The 18,307-nt window shown below is 45.1% G+C and overlaps 4 protein-coding genes across 7 annotated transcripts; all 4 read right to left on the bottom strand.

Moving 5' to 3' along the window:
• Positions 1-1,156: 1,156 nt before the first annotated feature.
• On the bottom strand, positions 1,157-1,657 carry qrfp (pyroglutamylated RFamide peptide). The gene has a single exon (XM_084696510.1). It carries the CDS (start codon positions 1,655-1,657, stop codon positions 1,157-1,159), a length of 501 nt encoding a protein of 166 aa, XP_084552636.1.
• Positions 1,658-3,567: 1,910 nt separating this feature from the next.
• On the bottom strand, positions 3,568-6,863 carry LOC146294981 (LIM/homeobox protein Awh-like). Its single transcript, XM_084696087.1, has 6 exons — positions 6,717-6,863; positions 6,251-6,450; positions 5,435-5,543; positions 4,951-5,092; positions 4,484-4,692; positions 3,568-4,322 (listed from the first exon to the last, which is right to left on the bottom strand). Exons 1-6 carry the CDS (start codon positions 6,852-6,854, stop codon positions 4,011-4,013), a joined length of 1,110 nt encoding a protein of 369 aa, XP_084552213.1. The 5' UTR covers positions 6,855-6,863; the 3' UTR covers positions 3,568-4,010.
• A 59-nt stretch (positions 6,864-6,922) lies between these two features.
• On the bottom strand, positions 6,923-9,931 carry cenpa (histone H3-like centromeric protein A). The gene is made up of 4 exons (XM_084696088.1): positions 9,813-9,931; positions 8,896-9,016; positions 8,694-8,768; positions 6,923-8,431 (listed from the first exon to the last, which is right to left on the bottom strand). Exons 1-4 carry the CDS (start codon positions 9,929-9,931, stop codon positions 8,303-8,305), a joined length of 444 nt encoding a protein of 147 aa, XP_084552214.1. The 3' UTR covers positions 6,923-8,302.
• Positions 9,932-11,418: 1,487 nt separating this feature from the next.
• On the bottom strand, positions 11,419-18,140 carry psmb10 (proteasome 20S subunit beta 10). Of its 4 annotated transcripts, none has more exons than XM_084695633.1 (11): positions 18,042-18,140; positions 17,774-17,814; positions 17,581-17,662; positions 16,934-17,157; positions 14,613-14,706; positions 14,312-14,409; positions 13,782-13,922; positions 13,270-13,385; positions 12,516-12,574; positions 11,988-12,139; positions 11,419-11,693 (listed from the first exon to the last, which is right to left on the bottom strand). In XM_084695633.1, the coding sequence occupies exons 1-11, from the start codon at positions 18,060-18,062 to the stop codon at positions 11,582-11,584; spliced, it is 1,140 nt and encodes a 379-aa protein (XP_084551759.1). In that variant the 5' UTR covers positions 18,063-18,140; the 3' UTR covers positions 11,419-11,581. The 4 variants fall into 4 exon arrangements, with proteins under 4 accessions (XP_084551759.1, XP_084551760.1, XP_084551758.1 ...); XM_084695634.1 differs by having other exon boundaries at positions 17,774-17,820; positions 18,042-18,111; XM_084695632.1 differs by lacking the exon at positions 17,774-17,814 and having other exon boundaries at positions 17,581-17,718; positions 18,042-18,108.
• Positions 18,141-18,307: the final 167 nt, after the last annotated feature.

Genomic DNA, 18,307 nt, shown 5'->3' with positions numbered 1-18,307 from the left:
CTTGATGGTAGCCTACAATGTAGTCTACCTATCTTGTTTTCATTAAAGTTTTTCTGTAAGGGATAGGCGAAATGTCCCTTATACACTTACAGGAATACTATATTGCACAGGCATACTGAGATGATAGTTGTCTCGAGTTATACAGAGTTAAATGCCTGTCAGAAAAGATCACAAGCACCCCCCAAACGTTGACACCTATGGAAATCTCCCCCAAAATGTGTGACACAAATACACAGATTCCCGTGCCCGCGATGCAGCTGGTGCTGAGCCAGTCTCAAAGTTTTCAGATCACCGTGTTAACTATTTCAAGAGCAGTTAAATTGAGAAAAACTATAACAAATACAAGTTTTGTCTGCCCAAATGTTGTGTAAGACGAGGCCCTCTGAGACTTGCTTAGCTGCACAGATAGCTCATTGCCAGTAGAATGTCAAATGAAAATTTGCCACCACTTTCCATCAAATTATGACAGAAACCCCGTCCAATCCAAGCAAAATGCATTAGGTGAAGCAAGCTTTCCTTATTGACTTCTGTGAAAATAGATCAATCAAACTTATTGAAAAAAAAAACAGTGAAAGTTCAGACAAGAATTAGAGGCGCCGTTTCTCATATTAGAATTTATTTAGTAATATTTAGACTTAGTAATTTAGATTTAGTAATATTTAGACTCTTTCTGAGAATAGCAGAAGTTCAGTGTCCCTGTATAGTGCCACAGTTGGCTTTGATGTGACACTCAGACACAATTGTTTAGCACAGAGTACAACAAATACTTAACAGATGGCACAATGAATCAACGCATTCACAATCTCATACTCTCAAGTAATATTTTATTAACTGACAGCGTTGACTTTGATTTGTCCTTACAGCAGACTTTGGATTTACAAAGATGAGAGCAGAATGTCCCTCTGCTCAGAATTTTCAATCCCTTGGTACTTTCACTTGGACACAGTGGTCACATTTTACTGATAGAATACTCGATGGCTCTACTGGTCAGTTTGTGGTCTGACTTTAGTACCCTTTTCGCGGTCACCCCCACCTCCTATTTTCTTCCTGTTCACCCCTCAACACCCCACCGCATTTTCACCCCCTATTCTCCTTCCCCACCTTTGAGTCCCGTTTCTTTTTCCTCCTTTCCATGTTCTCTCATCCTCCTTCTCCATCACTTCCTCCCAAAGCGGAACCCAAAGCCCCCCTTTTCCCTGTTGAAGGCCTGAAGACCTCCAGCAATGGACGTCAGGGCCTCGTTCCTCTTCCCCCCCACCTCCCCCTCTTCCTCCCCTCCTTCCTGATAATGCAGGGTCTCCATTGGGTGCCCCGGAAACGGCCCCAGTGGCCTCCTCTCCAGCTCCCCTCTCTGGCCCCGTCGTATGGCCTCCTGTCCCCAGGCGTCCTCCACCCCCAGCTCCCTGAGGAGGCCCAGGCGGGGGTCTCCAGGCCCCACGCCGAGCAGCGGGCCCCATGGCCGGAGGCTCCCGGGGACATCTAGAGAAGCCTGGAGCTGGAGTAAAGCAGCCTCCCAGTCAGGGTGCTCCAACGTGGGGAGGACGGCAGCAGGGAAGTGGGGGTGTGTGTTGGCCCCCGGTGCAGGGGCCAGGAGGACCAGGGAGAGAAGGGCGAGCATGGGCTGTGAGGTGCCCAGTTGGTAAGATGGTAGCCTCATCTGAAGAAATTAAAGGGGAAATGTACAAGTTATTCAAAGTAACCAAAAAGCTTTTTATATCCGGGTGTTGGAAACACAGGGAATAGAAAGTTGACACTACCCGTGCATTTTGATGAAATGACTTTAATGTCTTGTCAATCAGAGGACAACCCCCCTAAGTACCTACAACATGACCACTACACAATGAGTCACATACACTGTGGTCGAAGGTAATTATCAGTATGGTGGGTATGCAGACCACATTTAGCTACTGTATGAAATCTAACATGTTCTATATGTTATCAATACCTAACCCAAACACAAAGACAACAAAAAGTGAAACAAAAGAGAAACTCAAATACAACTTCAACCACAGCTATTAACCCCAGTTACTTATATGAACTATTTCCGTAGTTTACACGACATGATATAATCTGAGAAGTACCTTACCTTTCAGTGTTTGTCTGTGTGTGTGTCTCCTCAGATTGGCTCTCTAAGCCTTTAAATACTCATCGTAGCTGATATCAGTTGACATGTCCACAGCGTGCGCCATCGCTGATTGGTGCTTAGACCCTCTGACGCACTCCTTGCAATGCATCCCTCCATCACTTACATTCTTCCAACTTGGAAACAGGGGCCGTTTAACCGAGGAACCCGCTAGCGTGCCAATTACTGTTGCTTGATTGTCGGTCTGGTGTGGCAATTCATTAAGGTTTTTGTAAGAAGTACGAAAACAGTTTGTCGTCATTACGCTGGTTTCACTGGGGGGATGCAGACACACCTGGAAGAATTCCATTGTTGTCTGGGCTTCTCCTCACCTCGATTCAGATCCTTTGTGGGCCGCGATCGTCATCTCGGTCGGTACCCTGAAATCATATCTGTTGTGTTTATTCTGTAGAGGTGGGGTCAGAAAGCCATGTCCTGTGAGTGAGTTAGAACCCTTTCCAGGTTGCTAACGTTAAGGACATCATTATTTATTTACAAGCCAGAGAGACTCCCCACAGCTGAAATCTTAGTGTTTTAAATCAATTTGGGTGGCTTTGTTTAGTTTATAATGTACGGTGTTGGTAGATGATGATGTCGGTGTTTGTGATCTCTACAGGATCTAAGCCAGGTCCATGTCTCATCACTCAGCTCCAGTCTGCTCCCCAGGTCCATGACTCATCACTCAGCTCCACTCTGCTCCCCAGGTCCATGTCTCATCACTCAGCTCCACTCTGCTCCCCAGGTCCATGTCTCATCACTCAGCTCCACTCTGCTCCCCAGGTCCATGTCTCATCACTCAGCTCCACTCTGCTCCCCAGGTCCATGTCTCATCACTCAGCTCCACTCTGCTCCCCAGGTCCATGACTCATCACTCAGCTCCACTCTGCTCCCCAGGTCCATGTCTCATCACTCAGCTCCACTCTGCTCCCCAGGTCCATGTCTCATCACTCAGCTCCACTCTGCTCCCCAGGTCCATGTCTCATCACTCAGCTCCACTCTGCTCCCCAGGTCCATGTCTCATCACCCAGGTGCATTGTATGTTTCTGTTGAACCATGGAGTGAACAGGTTCTGTGGCACAAGAGGTACCATGCTGGGTATGTTAAAGCAGAACAACACCGTTAAGCATTTACTTAAGGGTGTCAGATGGCTGAGCGGTTAGGTTAGGGAATCGAGCTATTAATCAGAAGGTTGCCAGAAGGTTGAAGATGCGCCAAATGACGTTGTGTCCTTGGGCAAGGCACTTTACCCTACTTGCCTCGGGGGAATGTCCCTGTACTTACTATAATTCACTATCAAGAGCATCTGTGAAATGACTAAATGTAATGAGTTCAGATTAATTCAAGATCAAAGATTTTATAAGTCATCTAGAAACAGATCCTGGTGACGATGCCAATGCTTACTGATGTTATGCGATAGACCAAAACAACCAGACATGGCCGACATTTGTTGCTTTTATTGACAAACAAAGTATGCATTGTGCAAGTCATGTGAACTGTAGTTCAGGGAGACGTGCACGATGTGCAAAAGACAGAAACATTTACAGTGACTTGTATGGTAGAGTATCAGTTCAAACACAACGTTTTTGCACACTGTATTCTAGTAATCAACACCTGAAATTGTTTCTAACCCTACTTATAATACATGAGATAGGATGACATAACTTCATAAAAAATGTAAATAATACAAACTATTGTGTTTATTATAGTAATATCGTTTTGTGCTAAATGTTCGTGCAATTCAGCTAAACTTGACCTTGAAATAAACGGTCATCACACCGTGACATAACATGAGGTGTCATCTAACTCCACAAAGCCTAAGAGTAACAAGGTGTTTAAGTGCTGTTTAAGTTCAGAGCCCCCATCTCTCCCCACCATGCACTCACCAAGGTCAGAGGTCATCAGAGAAGGACAGGCATGGTGCACCATGGCATCTGTAGTCCAGGTACAAGGAATCTTTCAGCATCAATGATTGGTCGGTGGGGCTCTGGGGCGGGTCACTGAGAGGGGCTGTGAGGAGGGAGAGTTCTAATTGGTTGATGGTGCTGGTCTGGAAGTCCTGGGGTTGCTGGTGGGAGGGGCCGACAGGGGACAGGGATGTGGTTGCCATGGTGTCGGACCTTGGGGGAGCAGGTGAGTTGCTCTGGGACTCGTCTGCCGAGAGGGCCCGTCTCAACTTGGCCCTGGCATTCTGGAACCATACCTGTGTGTGAGTGAGACAGTGCGAGATAGCCAGAAAGTTAGTTCAACTTTCTAGGTAAGCACAACGTCCACTTGTAATAAACTGCTCACAAGGATGTTGTTGTTGAAATCCATGGAAGGGTGGTTCCCAGGAAGAATGCAGTGCAGAAGGAGGAGTCTTACCTGCAGAACTCTCTTGGGCAGACCGGTTCGGTGAGACAGACAGCTCCAGTCTCGGCCGTCCGGGTTGTGCTTCTGAGCGAAATACGACTCCATGGCACGCAGCTGCTCGCTGCGAAAACACGTCCTGATTCGCTTGGTTTGCCTTTGCGCCCGCCCTCTAGGGACTCCATCGTCCAATCGTGGTTCAGGGCTACTGACTGACTCCTCCCCTGTTTCAGAGGTGTGGCCAAATGAGTTGGCATGTGAGTTGCAGTGGGGCAGTTACTGTACATCTATAAAGCCACATTTAGCAAATGTTTTTATAGTTTGTCTTTAAACAGCCAAACCAATGAAAGGATTTGTAAATCGCAGCTTTAAGTATTCTAAACGTTGGATGTTAGGGTAGACATCATTAAAGCAGGCTTATCTTAAGCAGACTTAATTGACTTGATCTATTGCTGTGTCATCCTTGGTCCTTTCTATCTCACCTTCTTCAAGGGCCTGTTTGAGGTACAAGTTGTGTGGGGGGGTGGTCCTGGCCGTGCTGTCGTCGTGGTAATGAGACTGACAATAGACACTCTCGCCCTGCAGGCAGTACAAGTTGCCAGGCAACAGTGTGATATCACACTCCTGTGGAGTTGCCAGATGAGTAGGATTTATATAGTGCATAGGTCAAATACTTCTAATTGGGCAAAATGATTCAAGTGTCCTTTATTTATCTCACCCTTAGCAATTACAGAAATGAGAAATAGACAAATCCAATAAGTGCCCACTCTCTGAGTCAAAACAAACACCTCAATAGCTTTCAAATAGCGTCAAGTAGCCAATCAAAGACCAATGTCAGATCTAGTACAAGGTCAGAGACACAAAGTAAGGCCCAATTGAATCAGATCTAGTTCAATCTGTATCAATGTGTAACATTGCAAGCTCACGCACTGTAAGCTACAGTGAGAAGATAGACATTTCACCGACCTGACAGGAAAAGCACTCAGGGTGAAAGGTCAGCTCACCAGACCTCATGACCATGGCGGACGAGGGGATTGGCTGGGAGCAGCGGGCGCAGCGTCCAATGCTGAAAATTCTGGTCAGGGTTAGACAGGACACCACTTATATCGAGATTATTATCATTTGCACTTGTTAGTTGTTTATTGTTAGTTATAGAAGTTGTACAGCAGACCAGCCATGTTACTGGATGGCAACCATCCTGTAGGCCTCAGCCAAGTCTGGAGTGGCTAATTGGGAGTAAGTGGAAGATTCCCATTGGGCCGGGCTAGTTGTTGGGCCACAAGGGCCAGTGACAGGGTCGATAAGCACAATAATTTAAAATCAACAAATCATAAACTCATTTAGGTTACTCTCTTGGGGGGCAGGGCAGGGGGCGGGGCAGGGGGCGGGTGGGGGCCTGTAATTTTAAATCTCCTATAGGCTCATAGGTTGTGAACTAAAGTGAGCTGCTCTGAGGCACAAAACTCCTGGGCTGAAAATGAGACGCACTCTGGCCCTGGCCTCAGTTCTGTCCTCCTAATCTAGCACACCAGATTCAAATGATGTTGGATGAGAAGAATCAATGAATGTAGGGAGCCTTCATCAGGATGGGTATATATCAGTGGTAGAGCACTGGACTGCCTATCAAGAGGTGACAGGACAAATTTAACCCCCCCCCCCCCCCCCGTACTTCAGTAAAAACTGACTGCGAAACAAATACATTACCTGCTAAGTAAACACACCATCGGATGAAATAATACATTATTGATTTGCGACCAGTGTTACAATCGACAGCAGCCTGACCTGCAGTAATCCTGCTGGCAGAAGATACTGCCGTCTCGACAGTAGAGAGTAGGGTATATTTGCAGCTCACAGTGGCATTGGCTGCAGCGGAGACACGCTTCATGCCATGCCCGCCCAGCAGCCAATAGGACAAAGCGGTCACACACAGGCCCCCCACAGCCGGCACACACCATTGGCTCATCAATAGTTGTGGGTGGAGACTAGAAAAACAAGACAAGAAAAAGAAGTCCATGGTTGGGTCTCAAAAGTCTCCGCTTAAATCCTCAACCTGACAATTATGGAGAAAAAAGGAAAGCATTTGGGCCTACTATGGTGATTTTCTGTGAGTAGATTGTGTTTGTAACACATATTTCACCAGGCTCAGGATTCATTTAGAAACCGAGTGTTTTCAATAATGACTTCAGAGTCAATACATTAAAGATACTTTAAGACAGAACCTGTTTAGGAAACTAGGGACTTGACTGACTCTTATGTGATTGGCTGAAGAATTTTCTTCTCCCACATGGCTAGTGACTTGAGCCTCGGTCTCTGCCCCATCTGAGTTGTTGCCATGGACACTGCCATACAACAGGCCCTCAAGGGTGACATCGTCTTGTGACATCATCCCTGGGGACAGAGGTAAAAGAACAAGATTTAAACATTGACCCCAAAAACTCACTACAATAACAGAAATATTTCAAAATAATTTTATTTGCAAAAGGACACAAGATACAGTATATATATACACATTAATTTTTTGGCTAATTTACCAAGCACCAGCATATCAGGAGTTATGTCACATTCAATATTCACAAATTTCAAGGAAATTTAACATTTCAATTTCACTACATCTAGTAGAACCAAAGTCAAACTATCAAGTTTACGACATCTGAGTTGCAAATTGGCTTACCTTGCAGGATGAGTTACAACCAAGTCACAATACTTCCTGTGAAGCCTCGGACTGGATCACATTCAGAAGCAGCCTCCCTTCTACAACTGGGCACCCCTAAAGTCCTGAGATAAAATCCCCAAATTGTCTTCTCTATTCACACACATTAAACTCCACTTTAACTCCCAGAAACGTTTGCTAGTCTAAGTTCTCCAGGGTTCTGGCTAACAACATGCTCAGCCTCGGTTCCGCAGTTCCAACTGACGTGTCGTTTAACAGCTTGCCTACTAAATGGTCCCCAGTCTGCGTTTCAGTCCCAGGTGATTTTCCAGAACACCTGTAAACAGAACCGACAGGTGCTTCGCGACGCAGGTGGGAGAAGATCTGATTGGCTGCAGGAAGGACGGGTGGGACCGAGGCACCAGGAAACTGGTCCCAAGGGACCAATTAAATCCAGAGAGCCAATACCAGGGCACTTGGGTCCAGTTTTAAGATACCACAAACTGAAAGGTGCAAGACCATGTGTCCCACTACCCCCTCTAAAACCTAGCAGCTGTTTTATTGTAGGCAGTTACATAAAGACGCATAACAATTATCTTCACCAGTAACATTTCACACAGGCTTTAAATCAAACTCCATTTAACAGTTTTGCATTTAAAATACAACATTATTTACATAAAAATACAACATTGCTTACTACAATATTAATACACAAATGTCTCTGTCAACAAAGTCTACAGGTAAATTAATAAAACACTGCTAACCAGGTCCTGTCTGAATAGGAACGTGTGATTAAAGAATAAAAAAAATAAAAATAAAAACCCTAAGTGCTTAAAATGCGGATACTGTCACAATGCATACGCCAGTTCAGGTGGATTGATCAGAGGGAGTCTGTAGAAAGATATGTAGTTAGTGATGCTAAGCATCTACAATTATCAGGGCTTCAAGGAGATATGGCATAAAAGCATCATGCAGGGCTCACCTAGCACCAAAAAGCATTGATTTAAGCAAAATGTGTGTCCGTTTCAAACCTGGAACAGAACGTGAGTCTTTCAAATGTCAACCTCCAGAGTTTTTGATTCATTACAAGCCTTAAGAACTAAGGCGGATAAAAGCTTGAAAAACAAACAAAAATAAATGCATCGTGCTCAGTGCTGATGTCCCATCTGGAGGCCCCCCCCCCCTCAGAGACTCTCCACCCCGCGGATACGTCGGACCAGCTGCAGGTCACGGGGGAACAGGGTCACACGCTTGGCGTGGATGGCACACAGGTTGGCATCCGAAAACAGCATGACAAGGAAAGCCTCTGCAGCCTTTGAGGGGTGGAAAAGGAAATGTGTGGATGGAAGAAAGAAAGAGAGAAACAAAGTAGAGAGAGAGGATATAGAAGAAGAGAGCATGAGACAGTGAGAGAGACAATGCAGAGAAGGAATGCAGAGGGAAAAAACAAAGAAAGATGGGAATGTTGATTTATTGTTTAGTCAACTCTATAATGAACATGTTTTTGCACCCCGGCGTAAAATCATGATGCACTGCCGTAAATAAGCAAAGAGAAATAAACAAGGGCCCGTTTACCTCCTGCAGGGCTTGGAGAGCTAGCCCCTGCCACCTCATGAAGTCTCTGGCATATGTCTCACACACCTCCCTCACCTGATGCACCCAGAACAAACGGTTGGGAGAAAAAAAACAAGATTATGAAGGAATGTGTGTGTGGGGGGGAGTTTATATCAATGATATATATATATATATATATTATTTTTTTCAGGCTTACACCTACCAATCGTGAGAAAGGACCCTTCCTCAAGAGCAGGTCGGTGCTCTTCTGATACTTCCTGATCTCCATGAGAGCTTTGGTTCCTGGACGGAACCTCCTCTTCTTGCGAGGCGAGGCACCAGGTGCTGAGGTGGGGTAGAAATGGTACTAGCTTCACCAGCTGAATATTCTGTTCAAATGGTACTAGCTTCACCAGCTGAATATTCTGTTCAATTCAATTCACTTAATTCTGAAGGAAAGTGTTCAGTGAACCCAGCCAGGTACATAATAAGTACTAACATAAGCATTGATGTATTCAGGCTTTGTACATTCACCTGGGCTTACATCCGACCCCTAGAACCTGTGTGTCTCAGCCTTGATTAGCTTGCGAACTGGGCACTGTACAGACAAGAGATGACACTTTTCTAGAGATCATTTTCCAGAAGTTTCCCATGACACTTTCGGTATGGTATTACTGGCAGGTATTGCGCCATACACGCACCTCCCTGTGGAAGTCCAATTTAAAAGACAGCTGTCTATGTCAATAATACTGATCTATGAAATTATCTTTTACATGCCAAGAAGTTATGACAATTTGATCTTTGTGCAACTATTGTGGTATGGTAAGGGGTGACTTGGGGGCTGTGTTCAAATACTCTCATCCATAAACCTACCATTTGAATTTTAATATGATCCTGAACATAACTTAATTCTTTCTTATTGCAATGTTATTGGTTTTGGGGAGCTCTAGTAGTTTATTCTCAGTTAAAGAAAAACACAGAATGTTAAAATAATTTCCCAGGACATTTGACTCTTTCTCTAGGGTTCCATGACTGGGAAATGGTCAACTGTTGGAGGCGTTGAAATAGTATGTTCTTATGTTTCGGTTCGAGCTAGATCTGCGATTTAACGGCGTCTTTCTTCCTCATGCTTCTCCCTCCTCACCTGAGGGACCGCTTCTACGCGGGGAGCGGGACACGGACGGCCCCGACGGTGGCAGTGGTGGCCGACGCTTCGGCGTGTTGCCTTTCCGTCGGCTGGCAGATGTGTCTCGGCGCATCCTCCGACACCAAACCTGAGGACTAATTATCATTACGTTAATAGTCAGTCTGTAAGTAGGACAAACTCCCAATGTAATCACAAGAGTAGGGTGACCATATTATGGTTTTAACATGATTCAAAACATGGTTGAACGCAAACATGGATGAATGCAAACTGTTGTAGCTACAGCGGAAAAAAGCACTTAAAGCATAACATAAATATGATACATCGTTTGGGCATTGTTTCCAATAAGCTGTCACTTGCTGCTACCGTCAAGCAACTGTGATGCCGACCGCAACAACGCTTCGCTTGTTTGCGGATTGACAGACAGGGTTTGACAGTACGAGAAGGCGGGACTTACAAAGACGGGTTAGCAATATAAACATGCGTGCACAAACAATGAAGTAAGACCGACATTATAATGCAACTAGCTAAAGCCGAATCACGGACAACCTCAAATATAGAAATCCCAGCCAGACGCTTTTTACGGTCCGAACAAGTCTGGGATAACAGAGGGAGTATGGCTACTATACAAGAGTTCCAAATTTCATCAAAAGCTAATATTTTTTTTAACAGTGCAACAAAAACACAGCTGTGTGACAATGTGCAATGCATTATTTACTGACGATGTTAAGTACTGTACATTTACTTCCTGAAACAGTAAACGTTCACTTTTTATTGTAGCATTAGCATAATTAGCATGTGCGGGACGACTGGACAGAAGTTGGGGATAAATACGTTTTCAATCGTTTAAATGAAAAACCACATAAAACAGCCAAAATAAAAACAAAATAAGTTACAAAAAATAAGTTAGCTTGCCAAACTGTTTTGCACGTGCCTGTATACTGAGGATTATCGTGCAGGGAATCCTGAACACAGCAGATAGGTTGGCTAAACTCGACGCACATGCTAAACAAAGTTAGCAAGCAACATGTATATTGGACTAAAACAGCCAATCATATACTTACCAATTGGTTATAAAGACTGGGTCTGCTGTATCAATGACTCGGGAAGCGAACGGACTCAATGTTAGCCTTCCAGCAAGACTGATCAATTCACTCTCAAATACAACCGAGAACCAAGTAGAATTCAAACCACGCGCTGCTCCGTTCTTTCCTTGCTGAGCCAATAGATGCAGCGGATCTGTGTCGAGAGCATTCAGTTGAACGATAATTGGACGAATACCGTTTAAAGGGCTGAGGTTTGTTGTGTTCCTCAATTATTAGTGTCCGGAACGTTTCACATATCACTATTACTAACTACATATAGCCTATGCCCAGTTTCCCAGCCTAGTCCTAACCTAAACACGTTTACAATGGAGATCTTCATATATTATTTGTCTTACTTTTGGACTAGGCTTAATCCATGTCTGGGAAATTGGGTCATACTGACATAAAAATAACACAAAAATACATACCATATCACACTATCTGAGAGGGTACCTGGTACACCAGATCAATAAAAGCAGAACATTCCTATTCTAAACCCCCCCCAAAAACCACACCATTTGACAAATTAAAACAAGTTTTTGTATTAGCAACACAAAATCAAATCCAAGAGCGCTGTCAAGACACAAGTAAATACGACTTCTCAAAATGCAGCCCTATGCAAAACACAATTAGTTGACTGTTTAAAATGACTTTCATCAAGCGTACGGTAAGTTAGTGTTTCACTGAGTGTCCATGAGACGCACAGACTCCTCCACAACGTCCAATGGGAGGGGTGTGATTGTCTCCGTCAGAACTGCTGTGGTTCCAGGCTTGTACTTGTACTGTCCCTCTCTGAAAACAGGAAGAGGAGAAGGATTGGGATGTGAACCAACGGCAGAGCAAAGCATAAACGTTGAGGGAGTACGAAAGAGAGAGCGACAAGGAGGAAGAGAGAGATACACAAAGGAAGTGACAGAGCAAAAGAAAGCGAAAGCTGGAGTAACAGAGAGAGATGCGAGAGGACAAAGAAAGTGTATGCATGAGAGACAGAGACAGATCTCACATCTGCCCTCGATGAACACACGTATGACAATAAACTTAGGCTTTGATAGGAAAATGATAATGATCAATCAAGTAAAAACTCACTTTTTCCCCTTCTGTACCGGCTGGTCAAAGCCCCTGTGATACGTCACGCCGGCCTGAGTGATAATGCACAGGTCCACGTTGCTGCCTGATCCCAGATCACAGAAGATCCCCGCGGTGATAGCATCTCTCACCAAACACTTAGCCTCCTCCAGCTGGAGGGGAGGATGGGCGGAGGGAGGGAGGAGGGGGAAGGAGAGAGTAGAAAGGGGAAGAGAGAAAGAAAGAGGAGGAGAAAGGGGGGGAGAGAGGAGAGGCGTGTGGAGGCAGGGAGGGAGGAGGGGAGATGGGAGAGGACATAGAGGGTGGATGAGGGGGAGAGGAGCAGGGGAAGAGAGAGGAGACGAGGTATAGTGGAAGCGATGATGAGGATGAGAGGTGTGCAAACCTTTTATTTGTTGTTCATCTTTTTATGGTCTGACAACCAGTATCTCTCTCACTTCGGTGGAGGAGAAGAGATATGAGGACAGAACCAAATATGATCTGTCGTTGAGTGACTTGTTTTTACAGAACAACTGAAATGTTTCCCACCTCCATGTTTGACTTGTACCTGTCTTCAAAGACAGAGACAGCTGCAGCAGCTCCCGAACCTGTAAAGAACATGTGACCATCCTGAGATTTCCCATCCACGTAACTGTGAGAGATGTAAAGGTGTTGTCTACATTGCCTGGCAGGAAACAGTATACTCAAGCTCAGGGGTGACCACACCTTTGTGGTTGCTGCTCCTTGATTGTGTGGAACAGCATTCCATAGAATCTTTTAATTCCAGAGTGTTATTTTTATTTGCTAGCATCTGAAACCTGATATGGCTGACTTTGGCCTGTGCCTAGGCTGTTGTTCCCGTGGGCTGTCTTGTTTAGATTGGTGTTTCATGTATTTTGTGATTTTTACTCTTGTGTGTGCAGTACTTTGGTCAACGTTTTTAGTTTTTAAATGTTCTTCATAAAATAATTTGTATTGTATTGAGCTGAAATGATTCTGAACAATGTGACAAGATCTTGACTCTCATCTCCACTTCCTCTGACCAATTGATGTTGAATATATAATATATTGATCCTAGAGTAGTATGTGGTCAGGTAAAAGTGGCCCTCAAAATGTAAGAACTTTAATTTAAACTCAAGCCGAGTTGGCCTCCACAAGTGAAATATATATTATCCTTCCTACAGTAAACTGATCCTAAATTGAGATGAGGAATGAGATTCTGCCTGATTGTCTGTCTGTCTTACAGGGAAGAGGACAGGGGGAAGAGGATCAGTCCAGAGGTGGTTCTCCAGGGTAAGCTTACCCATGGTGAGGAAGGGCAGCTTGTCATAGGACCCGTGAGGGTACACGCTGTAGAGATGTGCCCCAGTCACGTCCACTCCCCCAACGATGAGAGATGAGCCGATATGACCCTGGTACCTTAAACCCAGAGGGTGTACAGTTACACAGCAAAGTTAGCCCTCATATGTCCAACTTATGTGAAAAGGGTTTTCCTGATCATTTTTTACTTGAGTGTGCTGGCCCATTCAACACAACAGAAGTGATTGTATTTTGTGAGTTTTCCTGCGTCGGTCGACCGTGAATCGCTCGCTTGCAGTGTGTGATGGCCTCAAGTGTCAGTAGATTGTTTTCTCAGACTGAATCATTTTTCATTTCTGATTTCAGTTTTAGGTTAAGTGATGAAGCCAATTTCCACTCTTGGATGACTAGCAAGCCGTCACACCAAGCTTTCATGAACACCCACACCTCCCCCACCTACCTACTCTCTCTTTCGAACGTCCTTCTCTCTCCTCCTCCTCTCCCGTTGGATCTCACCTGAACAGCATCTGTTTCAGCTGCCGCGTCACCGTGACGACGAGAGGCGGGCGCCCGGTGCTGAGGGAGTGCAGCTCCACGTTGGACGACATCATCTGCGTGGTGACATCGGCGTCCGCGGCCACGCCCGCCCCGCAGCAGCTGCAGAAGGTCAAAGGTCACACTCACGGCTACGGGGACAAACCCGAGTAACGTATCGTGATTCTATGTACTGTATTCATTTAAACACTTTTATCAATACTTATAGTGACATATTGGGGGGGTTTTGACCACAGAGACTCAATCTCCAGTCAAATGCTCTAACCCTACCACTGAGCTATAACCCGTCCCCCCGTCCCCCGTCCCCTCCTTCATGGGTTCAGGGGCTAAGTCAAGGGAGTAGTGTAGGGTAGAACATACTCAGATACATGGACGATACATATGTCTTAGTTCATAAACGCATTATGCCAAAAAGAACAGAATAGAAAGAGTCATATTTTCAATCTGGGTACAGGGCTATATCAGGAGCAGGGTGTCTCTGAATCACTCACTAGATGTTCGGAGCAATGTAGTGGATCTTCATACAGTTCTTATCGGCCACCACCATGTCGTCTGTGGCTCTGGTGTCCGCTCCAAGAATCACCCCATCCTGAGGCCCGAGAGAGGGGGAGAGAGAAGGGGAGAAAGAGGGAGAGAAGGTGAAATGGATGATCCTAACCAAACCAAGCTATCATTTCCAATACCTGTATTAAAAGAATAGAAATGGCCATGAATAGGATGTTCACTGCAACAAAGCTAAATTAGCTGCAGATGTCAATCATGGCTTCCCCTTTAGTTCCCTGTGATTCTCACCTTGAAGATGATGCCAGCAATTGTAGTTCCCGTCTTCCTGGCTTTGGGTGCACAGAGGCCCTGCTCTGACAAGCTCCCCTCCAACACAGCATTCCTGTCAAATAAATAAAGAATAGTGTGTAGTTTACTTTAGACCATGGGGTTTAGGCTACCTCCCCGATGGCAATGATGGGAACAGGTGTGACAGCTAAAGTTATCTTACTGGTAGTTCAATTAAGATAGTACACACTGTACACTACGCACACGTGTGTTAATGTCATCAAATATTCCTGTGATGAATTGCTGTTAGTTCATAAAGCTACGGTACTGCGGTAAGGCTTCTCACTTTCATAAATCATCTTGATCAAAACTCACCTGCGCGTATTTTCAAAGCAAAAACCTCCACTTGGGGGTTGGCAGGGCCTGGAATTGAGCATCTTTGAATGAGAAAATCCGTCTGCGTTTGGCGTGTCTTAAAGCTCAGGTAAGAGTCTTAATTATTCGACGTGACTTTTTCACTCGCGTAGGCCTACCCCCCAGTTAGAAAATACGAACACTGTACGGCAAGCTGTAATGGCTGAATGTGTCAACGTTTTGCGTTGGGAAGATGTCTTTCACTTTCAATTTTACATAATGAATTCTGGCAAATCAAAATGTCCCTCGACTCCACCTGAGGACGAGACAAAATGGATACTACAGTGAAATTTTACAACATGTTAAAGTGTAAAAGCTAATGTTATTTATAAAGTTTTATAATAGTAGGCTATGTATTTAAAGTCATAGGAAGGGGATGAAGATTTTTTGTTTCATGTTTCTTATTAAATGTAGCTGTAAGCCATTTAAATTCCCATTCTGCGTTGTAGATGTATTTTAATTTTTCATCATTAAATATTTTGGCGATATATTTGGCCTAATTACAGCTGTAGTGTATCGTCTTCCACATTTAGTCATTTCGCACGCACTCATCGTGTACCATGTAGCTTATTTGGTACTTCTCATTACTTCTCGTTCAGCCGTTTGGAGTGTTAGTTTCTGTTTGAGAAAAGAAGGGACTTTCCATCTGTGCAATATGCATTTCTATAGTATGATACTGAGCCCATTACAAATAATAAGAACAGACTGTCATCTAGTGGCCATATGAGAAACGGCATGCACGCCAATAAGAAAATCGACAAGAATCTGGACTCATCCAGCATTTATTGCAGTGTTAAATTAGCCTTAAATTTTTAAAACATATTCATAAATTATATAACTATTATAAAAAATAATTTGTTAATATCCTTTCCGGGTAACTACAGCATTTCTGGAGGCCCTTGCTGAAAGCGGAGAATGCTGGTGGACATCAGAAGAAGCAGGCACAGTCTGGGAGATCATCCTGAGAGAGGTCAGACACGGCCCACAACACGGTCTTCACCACCAGCCTCTGAATCTCGTACCGAACCAGACGCTTTCTCTCCGCCTTGATCTCCTGCTCTGCCCCAACCTCCAGTTTCCCATCTTTCACGACCGAAAACCTGTATGACCCCGATTGGTCGCCAACCCACGTGGAGCCAACCAATTGGCCGATGCCCAACATGACTGGGCCGTCCTCGGACGCCATTCCTTCCGGCAGAGCCGCCGAGTCCCGCCTCCTCGGAAGAGATTCCGGTATTGTTGGGCACGGGTTGCGAACGATCCTCCCGCCGTCGATGGAGGACATGCCCAAGGCGAAATCTGCCCAGGTGCGCATGAACTGGAACACCTCCACGGAGATGCCCTTTTGGGCCAGGAGGACGTGTTTGCTGATGTTGCCGCTGCACTCGGCCGCAAAGACATCCAGAACCTGGTTCAGGACCAGCCCGGTCAGCCTCCCAAACAACATGTCATACTCGTCCTTGGTGTAGTCCTCCCACCTGGGGATGGACATGAATACGACCACCTCAGCCTGATGTCCAGAACACGCTGCGACCACATTGGACCACAAGGCGTCAACGCCTTCTCGGACCAGCCTGGTCGTTCACCTCACACAGGTCAATGTATTCATGTCTTAGCACTTATATTTGACAAAGTAGACGCTACTTCAAACAATAAAGGGTTCTTCAGTTTTTCATGGGGCACGACCACCTAAAAATCTAGGCTAATATCGAGTAGAACACGGTTTATAGGTCTATCAACCAAGCGACCGATCAGTCACAACCTACATCTTAAAGGACCTCCAGGTAAAACAGTTGAATAGAACACAGATTGTAGGTCAATAGTAAGTCGTCCTTTCAATCAATCATCCAACCAAATGGCCCGCCAGCCGGCCTACCAACCAGCTAACCAATCATCTATCAGGCTGACCAAGCAGTCAGCCAACCTACCTTTTAAAAGCTGGTGGCATGTCAGGGTCCCTGCGGCCGGTGATCAGTGTGTTGAGGTCCACCAGGTGGCCTCTTCCTCGGTAGCTGTTGAGGACCATCAGCATCTCCTCACACACCTCACTGATTAACTTCATGGCCACCCTGAGCAAGACGGCTGGGATGCCCGTCATCTGCTCCAGGGCTGCGATGGTGACGCTGGCCTGGTCCTCGGGGACAGGGTTGCGCTAGGACGGAGGGACAGGAGGAGGCTGCGGTTTTAGGGTGGGGAATCTTAAGAGTTGAAGTTTATTTGCCGACTGGGACTAGTACAGATATTTTGAAATGATTGGTCCTGCTCGTCTTGCGGTCTGTCCTCGTCAAATACATCTTCGTTCCTTATGAGCTGAACATTTTTAGCAGAAATATGCAAACCATAACTTCAAAATGGTGACAAATGTTGCTCGTGAAACTTTATCGTCTTACGTACAATGTGCCAAGTCCAAGAGACAGAATTCCCCAAGTCTGCTTGTAAGGATACTTTAACTCCCCCCCCAAAACATATCATTTTATGACTGAAGTATTAAGTTGTGATGATTCAAACATTTTCTCGAAGAAGGGCTGTGATGCATGTACACGTGTTATTGACAACAGGCTGTTTGGTGTCTGACCTGGAGAGCAGCTGCTTCTGGCTTCTGCACACCCTGAAGAGGCCTCTGCTGTGCCCCTTCCGGCTCTGCCCCCACCCCATCGCTGTGTCCACAGGACCACACGAGAGAAGGTAAGAGGTGCGCGTGTGTGCGGTGGGTCTGTGTACATATTGAATACATGTCTGCATTTCTGTTTGTGCCAGGAGTCATTTACCTGGAACTCTTCCTAGACACGGTGTTGGCTCCTGTTTTCTTCTACGCCTCACGAGGAAGCCAAGCATATATCAAGTTCAAATCAACAACCATATTTATTGTCGGTTTTGTTTGGATTTGAATATTTGTTATTGTGGTTCCTGTAAAAAACACCTAGAATGTATAGGCTATGAATAATACTGAAAGTGTCTTATTGACAGTTTTGTCTCCAGTAGTTTATCATTAGCGTCAAAGATGTTTACTATTCTCAGCTAGGTTTTTAATCCTACCTTTCTTCCTCTTTTTGACATGGCTGCTATTCTGCCTGTTCTGGGTGAGTGGTCATGTGAATGTTCTCCTAATCTTTCACGTCAGAGGCCTTGACAACACATCGGTGTGTCACAATGCATGAGGTGAAGAACATTCCAAAGCACGTGTTACTTTGTTTTCAAAGAATACTGAGTCGTCATCATCATCCCCATCAACATAGAGAGTACTGTACTACAATAAACTCACATATATGACCTCTGACATGAATGGAAAAATAGTCAGTTGA

The sequence above is a fragment of the Hypomesus nipponensis genome, chromosome 4 (assembly GCF_054491055.1).
Source record: "Hypomesus nipponensis isolate SF chromosome 4, ASM5449105v1, whole genome shotgun sequence".
NCBI classification, from domain to species: domain Eukaryota; kingdom Metazoa; phylum Chordata; class Actinopteri; order Osmeriformes; family Osmeridae; genus Hypomesus; species Hypomesus nipponensis.
The sequence above is the reverse complement of the archived record's forward strand: the minus strand, read 5'-3'. Positions and strand labels throughout refer to the sequence as shown.

What these genes read in the sequence shown, in the direction of transcription:
- psmb10 (XM_084695632.1), bottom strand. Translation starts at nt 18,062, where the DNA reads ATGTCAAAAAGAGGAAGAAAG. An exon ending in CTGAAACAGATGCTGTTCAG is followed by an intron (nt 13,386 to 13,781) that starts GTGAGATCCAAC and finishes TCTGGGTTTAAG; the next exon opens with GTACCAGGGTCATATCGGCT. An exon ending in GGTACAAGTCAAACATGGAG is followed by an intron (nt 12,140 to 12,515) that starts GTGGGAAACATT and finishes CCTCCCCTCCAG; the next exon opens with CTGGAGGAGGCTAAGTGTTT.
- cenpa (XM_084696088.1), bottom strand. Translation starts at nt 9,931, where the DNA reads ATGCGCCGAGACACATCTGCCAGCCGACGGAAAGGCAACACGCCGAAG. An exon ending in AGAAGCGGTCCCTCAGGTGA is followed by an intron (nt 9,017 to 9,812) that starts GGAGGGAGAAGC and finishes CCCCACCTCAGC; the next exon opens with ACCTGGTGCCTCGCCTCGCA. An exon ending in CTCTCCAAGCCCTGCAGGAG is followed by an intron (nt 8,432 to 8,693) that starts GTAAACGGGCCC and finishes CACCCCTCAAAG; the next exon opens with GCTGCAGAGGCTTTCCTTGT.
- qrfp (XM_084696510.1), bottom strand. Translation starts at nt 1,657, where the DNA reads ATGAGGCTACCATCTTACCAACTGGGCACCTCACAGCCCATGCTCGCC.
- LOC146294981 (XM_084696087.1), bottom strand. Translation starts at nt 6,854, where the DNA reads ATGATGTCACAAGACGATGTCACCCTTGAGGGCCTGTTGTATGGCAGT. An exon ending in CTTCAGCCAATCACATAAGA is followed by an intron (nt 6,451 to 6,716) that starts GTCAGTCAAGTC and finishes TTGTTTTTCTAG; the next exon opens with TCTCCACCCACAACTATTGA. An exon ending in CTGAGTGCTTTTCCTGTCAG is followed by an intron (nt 5,093 to 5,434) that starts GTCGGTGAAATG and finishes GCAACTCCACAG; the next exon opens with GAGTGTGATATCACACTGTT.